A 13,270-nucleotide genomic window follows, 5' to 3' on the forward strand; every position below is an offset into this window, starting at 1 on the left:
GGTGCACATTCAACAAATATTTATTCAAGGGCTGGGTGAATGAATGAATAAATGTCGCCAGAGCCCACGCTCGTTCTCCAGTCCCATCTTCCCTACGTGTTTTCCTCTGTTTCCTAGCACACTGGAGGGGAATTGGCTGAGGATATAACCCATCAACTTGTATATCTGGGACCCAGACTGATTAACTTCTGAAACTCAAATATTTACTCACCAGGAAAGGAAGCCAACAGATCCTTCTCTTTCCCATTAGTTAAGATCACTTGATTATATGTAAACTTGCAGTTATATGCAGTACCTAGTTTAGAAATGAACATCTCTGATAAATTATTTTTAGAATTTTGCCTTGTCTTACTGCATTTTCATTGGCTGATTTTTATAGGAAACTATTAGAATTTACATAAAATAGACATTGTTCCTGGCTCTTTTTTGTTTCCTTAAAGCATCAGAAATTTAAAAATGCATGGTCCTCTTAATAAATTAGCGAAATCATCTTATCTCCATGCATAGTATAACAGTCCTGGGAGGGTAAATTCTTTCCTTCTTTCCTCAAAGGACATTTTTTTTGTGTGGTTTTAGATTGGCCTCTTCAGGAGTGTAATTTTCCTTTGTCTTGGTGGAATCTGAGATGACTGACTTTATCACCAGCATATTAACCGCTTCTTTTCTCACTACTCCATGTAGCTGAGGAACAGCTTGCTGATTAACTCCTGAATTAGAGAAGGTGCCCCGTGAAGGAATTTTAAGTACATTTCTCAGTATTCTGTGAAGTTACATGATCTTAGCCCAGTTAATTAAGTTTATTAAAATTGTATGAAGGGGTTCATACAATTCCTAACCATAGAAGCAGCAAAACAATTTGAAAGCAACCTGCCCCTTACCTTGATCCCTACCTTCTCCAAAACCATGGTGTAATGCCAACCAACAGAGTAATGGTTGACGAGCAGAATTTTAAGGCATTCTAAATATCACTGGTTGGTTTAATAAAATTAATTAGCCTGCCACGGAGAGAATTTACTAGCGTGCTGGTTAATTTCACAATGTAAAGTCAGAGAAGGGAGGTGGGGTTGAGGGAACAAACCTTATTAGTTTTGAATAATTATTTAAAGATGTGGAGCTGCCTATTTCAAGCACTTTGATTGCCAAATCCATTAAGGCTTTAAAATCTCCATGTTTGTATGCTGGTATATATGGGAAGGAATCTCTTTAGATGAAATCACAGGCATATTTGTTAACAGCTAAATGACTTATGTAAGATACAGAACAACAAGTAGAATCCAAATAAAACCATGGGAACAAGAACTTGCCTTAAGACTTGCTCATGGGAGGTTTCCATAATCTTAATTTGCCATTGATGCAATTATTGCTTTTTCTTGTCTTTTTAATCCAAACAAGATGTTTGCAGCAGCCATGGAAAGGTGCCTGAAATCACATGCCTGAATTCATTTAATTTGCCAACATCGTCTTTTTTCTCTCCCTCTTCCTGGTAATGGGCAAGCGTCAGTTCTGGTGCATTAGGTATTAAATCTCTTCAATTACCAGGCGGGAAGAAAGATTTAAAATTGTGTTTCAAACCTACTAACTGATTTAGTTTTAAAACACAAACACTTCTCCTGCGGAGCCTAAATTAAACTGCAGAAAGGATGCAGAGCTTGAGGAATTAAACCAGGCAGGGCCAAGGCTTAGGCCAGCAATCAGAACCACTTTGGTTTCTTTCACAGGGCCCCCCTGGTGCAGAAAGAAAGGGGGCAAGAGCATGTCAGAAGGCAACCAGTGTGAGAGAGGGCAAACGTTTACATTGCTTGGTAGCTGGACCTGGAGTAAACATTAATGCAGCAGAGTCCGGTCTAACCTCTTATCCTTTTTCGTTCTCTTTGGGTGCTTGGCAGCCATTTTTAACGTGGACGATTCTGTGGTTGATCTGGAAACCCTGGCAGCCTTATATGAAAACGTGAGTATCAGAATTTCCAGATTTTTGTATCTTAACTAACTTAAAAAAAATATGTTAATGTCTAAAAAATCATTGTATGTAACTCCTCCCACCCAAAAAAATCACTGATCCATTCATGTTCTTTGGCAGTGGGAATTTTGACATTGCGTGGCAGAGAGTAAGGTACAGAAAAGCCAGCTCAAATGAAAGTGAACATGAGGAAACACTAGGTTCTTGACATCCCTCCCCCTCACTGTGGTATCTGGGTTAGTAGATTTCTTCTACAGGGGAGGGTGGTTCAATGGGGAGGCCACATCTATGCCGCAGAATGTGGCCCTGTGATTTGCAATCAGAGTGAATGAAGCTAAGTTACCAGCTTAATATTGGTGTACAGCCAGTGTCATCTTCTGAGGAATGGGGGTGTTGTCTCCAGCTTGGATCATTACTTTTAGTCCAGGTAAGCTGATGGCATTGAATGTAGGAAATAGTATCAGATGGTGAGTGTGTGTTTTGGATTTAGAGTGAGATATTCAGGTTTGAGATCCAGCTCTGTCATGGACAACTAAGTGGCCTTGGGTCAGTTAAACTCCTAAACCTGTTTGATCCTCAGTACAATGGGGATTATAATAGGCTCTACATGATTTCTGTGACTATTAAAATAGAGCTCAATATATATAGCAGTAGCACTGTATTTTGAAAATGAGCAGCACTGTATACATATATGGTTTTTAAATGTGGATTATATGTGTAAATAACCAGAGTAATTGACAGGCTTTCTTGAGAACATGACACAGGAGAGTCCCAGTTCCCATAATTGTTAACTGCTCTGGTTCACTGACTCTGTTAGATATGAATATATAGATTGAACCAGATTCTCTTTACTGAGTAATGCTATTTCCCAGAGCTCTATAGCATGCTTTGGTTACCAAGCTCAAAAAATGATTCAATACTTCAGTTCCCAGGGACTTTAAACCTCTCACAGAAAATTTGCATAGTGTGATAATCCAGTCTAGCAGGATTTCCGATTCCCTTCACGTTTTTACATCCTTTTTGTATATCAGGAACTGTTTAGTATTAATATAATATGATGGGTGGGAATGTCCCATGTTTCTATTGGGAAGGCTTTCATTAATAGGTAAGAAGATGCATGAATCCTAGGCCATCCTGGCACATGTGTGGAATACCTGGAGGGCGGCATGGAATTATAGAAAAAAGATGTTTCACGTCAAGCTCTTTACCAGGGAGTTAGTCTAAGCCTCGGTGGAGTCATCTATAACACAAGGGTGCAATGCTTGATGTCGGAGGACTTCATAAAAGGCAAAATGCCTTCTAGGGGCTTTTAGTTGTTACCTCAGGCTCAGGACAGTGTGCGTGGTGGGTACTTGTTAGCTTACAGTAGCAGTAAGCCGCATATAACTGACATAGGTGGATAAATTGAGAAAGTATGAGACCAAATGCCAAAGTAAGTAGTGCAGACAGCAAATACTTAGAAAATTCAGAGAGAACCTGCTGACCAGAAATTTAAAAATCAGGATCCTATGTAAGTTAGGAGGGCTGTTTTGGGGATGAGGAAGCAGATGCTAAGGAAAGCTTGACCCATATCCGATCTTACAGGGAAAGACACTAGGGATTTAAGGTAGCAATTAAATTCCTGGCTTGTATATCCAGCTCAGGTTACTTATATGACCACAGGGTTTTAGCATTAGCCTGAGAATCACCTGGAGGGCTCTCTGAACCCCACTCTTAAGAGTGTCGGCCCTACTTCCTGCATAAAGTATGTCCAAGATGTGCTCAGTTGCACTAAGTCATGTCTGACTCTTTGTGACCCCATGGACTGTAGCCCACCAGGCTCCTCTGTCCATGGAATTCTTCAGGCAAGAATACTGGAGTAGTTTGCCATCTCCTCTTCCAGGGGATCTTCCTAACCCAGGAATTGAAGCTGCATCTCCAGCATTGGCTGGCAGATTTTTTTTTTTTTTTAAACCACTGAGCCACCTGGGAAGCCCTATGCCCAAGATAGGGCCAACAATTGCAATTGGCATTTCTTTTTTTTTTTTTTAATTTTATTTTATTTTTAAACCTGAAACACTGTATTAGTTTTGCCAAACATCAAAACGAATCCGCCACAGGTATACATGTGCTCCCCATCCTGTACCCTCCTCCCTCCCCACACCATCCCTCTGGGTCGTCCCAGTGCACCAGCCCCAAGCATCCAGTATCGGCAATTGGCATTTCTAATTAGTGACAGGTGATGCTAATGGTCCAGAGACCATACTTTGAGACATATTGCTTTAGACAGATTCTCACTGCTCATTTTTGTGTGTGTTTTGCTTCTGTTTCAACACAGAGAGCCCAAGAGGATGAACTCGTTAAAATAAGAAAGTATTATGAGACATCCAAAGAGGAAGAATTGAAGCTGCTGGATAAACCTGAGCAGTAAGGATGCTTGAACACTTTTCTGTTAATAAAAGGAGAAGGGCCTTCCCTATCTTCCTGCCTCCAGCTCCAAATAACCACATCTAAGCTGTGCCAAGCTCAGTCACAGCAGCGTCATTCCTGTGACCTATTGCATGCAGCAGGATGACCTGACTGCCGGGAAAGGCAGCCGGGAGATTTGTGCTGCTGGGTAGCATGTCTCAAGCCCTCACCCCACCCCTCGTGACTCCCCTTTTCTTGTCCTAGCAAATCGTTAATTCCTTCTAGACTAAACATTCTGGCCAAAAGGGTAACTGAGGAAGGAAGAAGTTACTGCTCCGTTTAAGGTTCTGCTGATGCAGTTGAAAGAGATGATGTCAGAGTCACAGGATTCAAATTGATTTTCCTAAATATTGTATCCAGTAAATGTTGCCTGCATGTGCCAGCTTTCTCCCCACACTCTCCACCTGCTTTTCTTAATTTCAGTGTGACTTTTCATCCTTCATTTGCACGTGCTTATGCTGCTCTCCAGTCACTGTTTAGAGATGTCTGCTCTCTGTTTTGGGGTACTCCACACACTCTTGTTCTTTGCTGGGCTCTTGGGATCTGCAGCCCCCCAGGTTCCACCTAGGACTCTGAGAATGTGGGCTGGGTCCTGAGTGGACAGAGGGCTCTTTTGCCTGTTGCTCCTTTGAGTGCTTCCTGCCCAAGGCAGGGTACACTTCTGAGCTTGGAGATGAGGGGAGGGATAGGAAACAGAGGAAATTGATCTAGTTTAGAGTAAGTAGGACTTCCCTGGTGGCTCAGTTGGTAAAGAATCCACCTGTAATACAGGAGACCCAGGTTTGATCTCTGACTGGGGAAGATTCCCTGGAGAAAGAAATGGCAACCCACTCCAGTATTCTTGCTGGGAAATCCCATGGACAGAGGAGCCTGGTGGGCTTATAGTCCATGGGGTCACAAAGAGCTGGACATGACTTAATGATTAAACCACCACCAGGGTTATAAGTCAGCCCCAGAGATAGGTGAACAGCTTGTCCTGAAACCTTCATACCTTGCCCTTGGTTCCTCTAAAATGCCCCACCTCCTTTGTATACCAAGGTCCAAAAATCATCTCCCAGTGACTGGGTGGGGGATTTTTAGGTTTACTCAGTTACTGACAAACCTTTATGGTAATTTGGGGACACTTCATTGATTGGCTTTCATATGGAGCATATGCCAGGACTCTCCTTCCAAAACACACCCAAAGTTAGTTAGTTCATGAAGCCTAGGAATTTTCTGACCCAGTGGGTTCCCTTCCCCTTCAGTTCCATCACCCTGAGTCCCCATCCTTACCAACCCTACCCCTGACCCATCACGTGATCAATCCCATGTCATGCTTTCTAATATAATGAGTTAATTTCCACTAAATTGCCAACATGTGCTGGATCATCAAAAAAGCAAGAGAGTTCCAGAAAAACATCTATTTCTGCTTTATTGACTATGCCAAAGCCTTTGACTGTGTGGATCACAATAAACTGTGGAAAATTCTTCAAGAGATGGGAATACCAGACCACCTGACCTGCCTCTTGAGAAATTTGTATGCAGGTCAGGAAGCAACAGTTAGAACTGGACATGGAACAACAGACTGCTTCCAAATAGGAAAAGGAGTACGTCAAGGCTGTATATTGTCAGCCTGCTTATTTAACTTCTATGCAGAGTACATCATGAGAAACGCTGGGCTGGAAGAAGCACAAGCTAGAATCAAGATTTCCGGGAGAAATATCAATAACGTCAGATATGCAGATGACACCACTCTTATGGCAGAAAGTGAAGAGGAACTCAAAAGCCTCTTGATGAAAGTGAAAGTGGAGAGTGAAAAAGTTGGCTTAAAACTCAACATTCAGAAAACGAAGATCATGGCATCTGGTCCCATCACTTCATGGGAAACAGTGGAAACAGTGTCAGACTTTATTTTTCTGGGCTCCAAAATCACTACAGATGGTGACTGCAGCCATGAAATTAAAAGATGCTTACTCCTTGGAAGAAAAGTTATGACCAACCTAGATAGCATATTGAAAAGCAGAGACATTACTTTGCTAACAAAGGTCTGTCTAGTGCTATGGTTTTTCCAGTGGTCATGTATGGATGTTGGACTGTGAAGAAAGCTGAGCACCAAAGAATTGATGCTTTTGAACTGTGGTGTTGGAGAAGACTCTTGAGAGTCCCTTGGACTGCAAGGAGATCCAACCAGTGCATTCTGAAGGAGATCAGCCCTGGGATGTCTTTGGGAGGAATGATGCTAAAGCTGAAACTCCAGCACTTTGGCCACCTCATGCAAAGAGTTGACTCATTGGAAAAGACTCTGATGCTGGGAGGGATTGAGGGCAGGAGGAGAAGGGGACGACAGAGGATGAGATGGCTGGATGGCATCACTGACTCGATGGCCGTGAATCTGAGTGAACTCCGGGAGTTGGTGATGGACAGGGAGGCCTGGCGTGCTGCGATTCATGGGATTGCAAAGAGTCGGACACGACTGAGTGACTGAACTGAACTGAACTGAAGGTGCTAATGACCAAAAATGAAAAGACTAATAACGGATATTTAGAAACAAGGTCATGGAAATATTTGAGGACTGACTTAGTCAGCTCTAACAAGGTACCTTCAACTGGGTGACTTGTCAACAACAAAAATGTATATCTCACAGTTGCTGAAGCCAGAAGTCTGAGATCCAACTGCAGCCATGGCTGGGTTCTAGTGAGAATGCTCTTGCACGCTGTGGACTGCCAGCGTCTTCACGTGGCAGAGAACAGAGAGAGGAAAGAAGCTCTTGTGTCTCTTTTCTGCAGGGCACTGACCCCACTCATGAGGGATTAACCCTCATGTCCTTATTACTGCCCAAAATCCCTACTCCTTAATACTATCACATGAAGGGTCAGGATTTCAACATATGAATTTGGGGGGACACAAACATTCAGTCCATAATAGGGACAGTAGGACATGCCAAGCATTTGTTGTTCTTATTCAGTTGCTAAGTCATGTCCGACGCTGTGACCCTATGGACTGCAGCATGCCAGTCTCCTGTGTCCTCCATTATCGCCCAGAGTTTGCTCAGATTCATGTGCATTGAGTCAGTGATGCTGTTTAACCATCTCATCCTCTGCCCCCCCTTCTTCTTTTGCCTTCAATCTTTCCCAGCATCAGGGTCTTTTCCAGTGAGTTGGCTCTTTGCATCATGTGATTAAGCATTTGGGTAGTGCTAACTATACCACATTAAGCAATGATCTTCTAAGTTCAAAGTTGGAAAACTTTACCTATAAAGGACCTGGCAGTAAGTACTTTAGGCTTGGTGGGCCATGACAGTCTGTTGGAACTATTCGAGTCGACCGTTATAGTCCAGAAGCAGCCATAGATGATGGACGTGCCTGTGCGCCAATAACATTTTATTTATGGATGCTGAAATTTAAATTTCATATCATTTTTACACGTTATAAAATATTATCCTCTGTTGACTTTTTCCCCAACCATTTAAAAATGTGAAAACCATTCTTAGCTGATGGACCATACAAAAACAAGTGATGGGCTGAATTTGGCCTGGGGTCTATAATTCACCAACCCCTGCTCTAAGCTATAGGAATAGCCAACCTGGTGAAATGAACAGTGGGCCCCTGCTCCTGGAAGGGGTCCCCTTTTCCTTCTGTGTTAATGCCTTTTTGGTATTATTTTACAAGATTAATTGCCAAGACAAAAAGTAATGGTAGCAGGTAATTAACAAAATGACTTCTTGTTCTCGCTTTCTCTACCGAGGATCTGGATAGAAGAGCATTTTTATTATTTTAATTTATTAAAAAATTTTTATTTGTATATTGTCACCCAGAGTGAAGTAAGTCTGAAAGAGAAAAGCAAATATATCAGTACACACAGGTGGAATCTAGGAAAATGGTACTGATGAACCTATTTCCAAGGCAGAAATAGAGATGCAGATGAAGGGCATTTTTAAAGTTTGTAAGTGGTCATTTTAATGGCTTCCTTAACATGCTAAGCTCTTACTGACAGCAAAGAAGATGGTCATATTGTCCTGGTGATGTGTTTGGACTCAGTTGCTAGAGGGTGAGGCCCAGAGAGGTAGGGCCTCAAGCCCTAAGTGAATTCCACCTTTGCTCCCAACCTCCTGCACAGCACAGCATTTGTTTGATTTATGCCAGAGTCTCATTTTTTGGCCACTTACTTGCCATTAGCTCCAAGTGAGTTGACTATAAGCATGTTTTACATACTGGAAAATATGAATCATTTATAGTTTCAACATTGCAGTTTCCTGAGATTCCTGTGGTGCCCGGTCCCATAAATTCGAGTCTGGAGAGTCTGGCTTCATCACTCACCTCATCAGCTTTCTTGAGCCATGGGGCCGGATGTAGAAAGCCATTTCCCACAGAGATGTCATCTGCTTGGGACTAGGCTCTCTGAGAACCAATCTCTCCAGCAATGGTCCTCAACTCTGTTCACACTCTGCTTGGGGTGGTAGTGAGGCATTGGGAGCTTCTATTGCATTTGATTAGGCCTGGTGTGTGCTTTTTCTGGCCTGAAGTGAGGATACCGTATATAGCCTATTGGGATGTTCTACTTATGGGCTTCCCTGATAGCTCAGTTGGTAAAGAATCCACCTGCAATGCAGGAGACCCCAGTTCAATTCCTGGGTCAGGAAGATCCCCTGGAGAATGGATAGGCTACCCACTCCAGTATTCTTGGGCTTCCCTGTGGCTCAGCTGGTAAAGAATCTGCCTGCAATGCAGGAGACCTGGGTTCGATCCCTGGGTTGGGAAGATCCCCTGGAGAAGGGAAAGGCTACCCACTCCAGTATTCTGGCCTAGAGAATTCCATGGACTATATAGAACATGGGATCACAAAGAGTTGGACATGACTGAGCAACTTTCACTTTTCACTTATGCCCATAGCTGCCTTGCCCTCCTGCCCCACCCAAATGAAGACACGTTGACTTTTTGAAATAAGGCTCTTTTAGCATTTTCCTCTGTGGAGGAACATAGGTTACAACATGCACAGACAGAAATGTTAACATTCAGGGTTCCGACGGATCATTAACCAAATATTAGTCCGTTGAAAACAGTGGGCCTGTTGCGTCATTTCTGCTATGAGCTGAGTTACTGCTGTACATGTGTGACCCATTCTCTGTGAGGTACAGAATATCTCTCCTGTATACAGACTCTAGTTACAGTCCACCCTGGCAAGACCATCCGGCCTTAAGGACAGAAGGGGAAGATCCCTAGTCTGTGGCTCTTTGGGGATATTTAGTCCTTCCTATCTCTGGCCCTAGCATAGACTAGTCCTAAAGGAAATCAGTCCATAAATATTCATGAGTGCCATGAGCTAATAATGCTCAAGACCCCCTCTTTGGGGATGGGTAAAAGAGTGCTTATCCCTTCCCTAATGGGTAGAGTATAAAACCCAGTTGAGGAGAGGGGATAAGATGTTAGACATTTCATAGCCTTTGAGGTAACCTTCCCTGGTGGCTCAGATAGTAAAGAATCCTCCTGCAATGCAGGCGACCTGGGTTCGATCCCTGAGTTGGGAAGATACCCTGGAGGAGAGCATGGCAACTAACTCCAGTATTCTTGCCTGGCGAATCCCCATGGACAGAGGAGCCTGGTGGGCTACAATCCATGGGGTCACAAAGAGTCGGACACGACTGAGTGACTAAGTGCAGTACAGCACATGCCTCTGGTACTTTCTCAGATAGATGGGAAATGGTGCTTTCCTTAAGTCTTTATTTTTCCCATATTTGCTACTCTAGTTTTTCTTATCTTCACCTTCTGCTAGGTGACCAGGCCCCAAACCCACAAATCATCCTGGACTTTTCTCAGTAACTTACAGGATGGGTCAGCTTCTCTGGGTCTGGCCCCCTCAATTGCTTTCTAACCATTTGCCCCTGTACATCCACACTGGTGGCCCTCTCACCTACCCCATTGGAATATTCCAGCTCTTCCCAGCCTCAGATCCGCTATAACTTCCAGTCAATCATCCAAGCCTTGCCAGGACAATTTTCTAAAACAAAAATCTGGAAGTGTCACTCTTCTGTTTCAAATCATTCATTCATTCAGAAAAAGCTTGAAATCTTTGTTTTAGAATATGAAGCTCCATTTTAGCTTCTTCTCCCCTTTGCCCATGAATATCAGGCAGCCTATCTAGGCTCTCACTGGCAGTTTCTCACACATGACCTGCACAAGCTCCAGAGGGCTCCCAGAGACCTGGGCTGACAGGGTCCTTTCAGGGCTCTGACTTCGATGCCCGGCATGTGGCATCCATAGCTCCTGTTTTAGGTCCCATCACCAAGATCGCTCATCAAACTCCATGATAATTGCGGATTTATTTCTCAGGTGATCAAGAAGCAATTATGTATAAGTTAAATTAGGTTCTCAGGTCTTAGCATGGTGCCTGACACACTGTAAATGCTTCATACACATCGAAAAACAGTAAAATTCTTGGTAACTGATGCTACAGTATTTTTGGTGACACATTTTCTAGAGTCCAATCCAAAAGTAATGTGAAATTTCTGAATTCCATTCCCGACTCAACTCTGGATATGTGTTTTGGCCCCTTCTCCATACACAGAACATGGGGTCTTTAAGATTCCCTGAGAGCCTTCCTAGTGCCAACCCTAATTCCAGTAAAGCTTTGAGCCCAGGGAACCTTGTAGTTCTATTTCATTTTTTTCTGGGTAACACAAATTAGTTGAGGCTATGGGCTCATCTCCTTCTGTGGATCCTAAACCTCCTTTCTGGAGACTAGTTATAAATGATCATTTACCCAGCATTTCCTTCTTCTCTTCTAAGGCCTTGCTGGTGAGCTGGGGTGTTGATCTGTATATTCTTACCATTAGTTCTTCACTTACTGTGTCCACTTAAACAAGGAAGTGTACCTTCTCTGGGATATAGGTCCTACTTTGAGAGTAGTGTTTCATGGTCGCATTTGGAAAGGGAGAAATGCAGGGTGCTACCCTTGAGATATCTCTCGGCAGCATTTGAATATGTCAGACTTCCCAAGACTCACTTACAGGACCAGATGCCTCCCGGCCCATAAGCTTTTTACTGCTCGCGTTTGTGAAAACTGGTGATACCCCTGATTTCAGTCATAAATGAATCAGTGGTTTGAAACTAATTTTAGCAAAGAAGCAATTTACATATAGTGTGTAATTTTTTCATCTTGTTCTGATTCAGAATTCCTTTGGGTTTTCATTTTTATATCCCATCACATGGTTTTCATAATAATCAAAAGTTACAAAACCTTAAAACAAAGGTATGTTTTCTTTTATGAGCATTCTTTGCTTCATCTCAGTGCTATTAAAAAGAAAAAGGATTATGACCTGGTTGTAGGATGAATAAGAAAAACAGTTGATTATTAGAATTATTATTAAAACCCAAGTGTCCCTAAAAGAGGCACAGAGTATTAACTAAGAAACGTTGGGGGGTTATGGAAAACAGAGGGCTCCAGCTTTGCTCCTGTGTAAAAGTATTCTTGGTAAGAGGTTACAAAATGTCAGGGTATTGATGTTACGATTTGACTAAGACTTTCAGAACTATCAGTTAATCATCATTTCAACCCCAGAATGGATTTAATAGCTGTTAGTGGATTCTCTCCTCTTCTGGATTCATTTCCAACTCTTTCCATCCATTTTAGTTTATACCCCTTCCTCGGGTGGTTGGCTTCGAGAATATGTAACTCTTCCAACTTAATTTTGCAAGGGGCTCCAGTGCCCAGCTGCTCAGACAGTGAGCTTCTGTGTGTGGGTCAGGACTCACCTTTAGCTTTTAAGATCTGTCTTGCTGTAATTTTTAAGAAACTTTAGATTGTTCTCGCTTAATGAGTGCCTGCCTTGTTCCAAGCATGGAACTATGAACTCTTGTCTGTGTAAGTAAGTTGATGTAAGTAAGTAACCTGTAGAATAGAATCATTATGACTATTAAAATTGATTGAACAGAGATTTCTTTTAGTCACTTGCCTGTAGACATTTGCCTCGTCTTCACTTAGCCTATGTTAATACACCATTAGACAATACTGCCTTATAAAGGGAGTTGATTGTGTTATTTTCTTTTCTTTTTTTTTCAGACTGTAAAGATTAATGCTTCCCATTTGGGTTTAGTCTTATTTGGGAAGCAGGAGATAGATTACTTGATGTGGTTCAGTATACTTGCATTAACTTTCTGTTCTTATACATCATACGTTTGTTCACCATTATAGAAACCCATTAATATATTTTTAATTTTTAAAAATTGTATACAGTTTTTAAATATTACTTTCCATTTACAGCTATCAGAAAATATTGTCTATATTCTGTGTTGTAAAGTGTATATTTGAGCCTGTCTTATACCCAGTCATTTGTACCTTCTACTCCTCTAGCCCTATCTTGCTCCTCCCTCACTGGTAACCACTGGTTTGTTCTCTGTATCTGTGAATCTGCATCTTTTTGGTTATATTCATGATTTGGTTATATTTTTTAGATTCCACATATAAGTGATATCATATACTACTTGTCTGTCTTTGATTTATTTCACTTAGCATAGCATTATACCCTCCAAGTCCGTCCATGTTGCTGCAGATGGTAAAATTTATTATTTTTGTGGCCGAGTAGTATTCCATTGTAGAGAAGGAAATGGCAACCCACTCCAGTGTTCTTGCCTGGAGAATCCCAGGGACAGGGGAGCCTGGTGGGCTGCCGTCTATGGGGTCGCACAGAGTCGGACACAACTGAAGCGACTTAGCAGCAGCAGCAGTATTCCATTGTGTGTACATTTCTTTATCCATGTATCTATTCACGAACACAGGTTGCTTCCATATCTTGGCAGTTATAAATAATGCCACTATGAACACTGGGGTGCATATATTTTTTCAAATTAGTGTTTTCAGTTTTTTTGGATGTATACTCAGGAGTGGGATTTC

At 42.3% G+C, this 13,270-nt stretch overlaps 1 protein-coding gene across 16 annotated transcripts in view; it reads left to right on the top strand.

The window, feature by feature from the left end:
• FMN1 (formin 1) overlaps positions 1-13,270 on the top strand; it is a 497,917-nt gene that overhangs the window by 318,216 nt on the left and 166,431 nt on the right. For all 16 annotated transcript variants that reach the window (XM_055537259.1, XM_055537263.1, XM_055537262.1 and 13 more), the window contains 2 exons: positions 1,887-1,948; positions 4,275-4,363. In XM_055537259.1, the coding sequence (XP_055393234.1) occupies positions 1,887-1,948; positions 4,275-4,363 (151 nt within the window). The remainder of the gene's footprint in view (positions 1-1,886; positions 1,949-4,274; positions 4,364-13,270) is intronic.

The sequence above is a fragment of the Bubalus kerabau genome, chromosome 10, assembly GCF_029407905.1.
Source record: "Bubalus kerabau isolate K-KA32 ecotype Philippines breed swamp buffalo chromosome 10, PCC_UOA_SB_1v2, whole genome shotgun sequence".
NCBI lineage: Eukaryota > Metazoa > Chordata > Mammalia > Artiodactyla > Bovidae > Bubalus > Bubalus kerabau.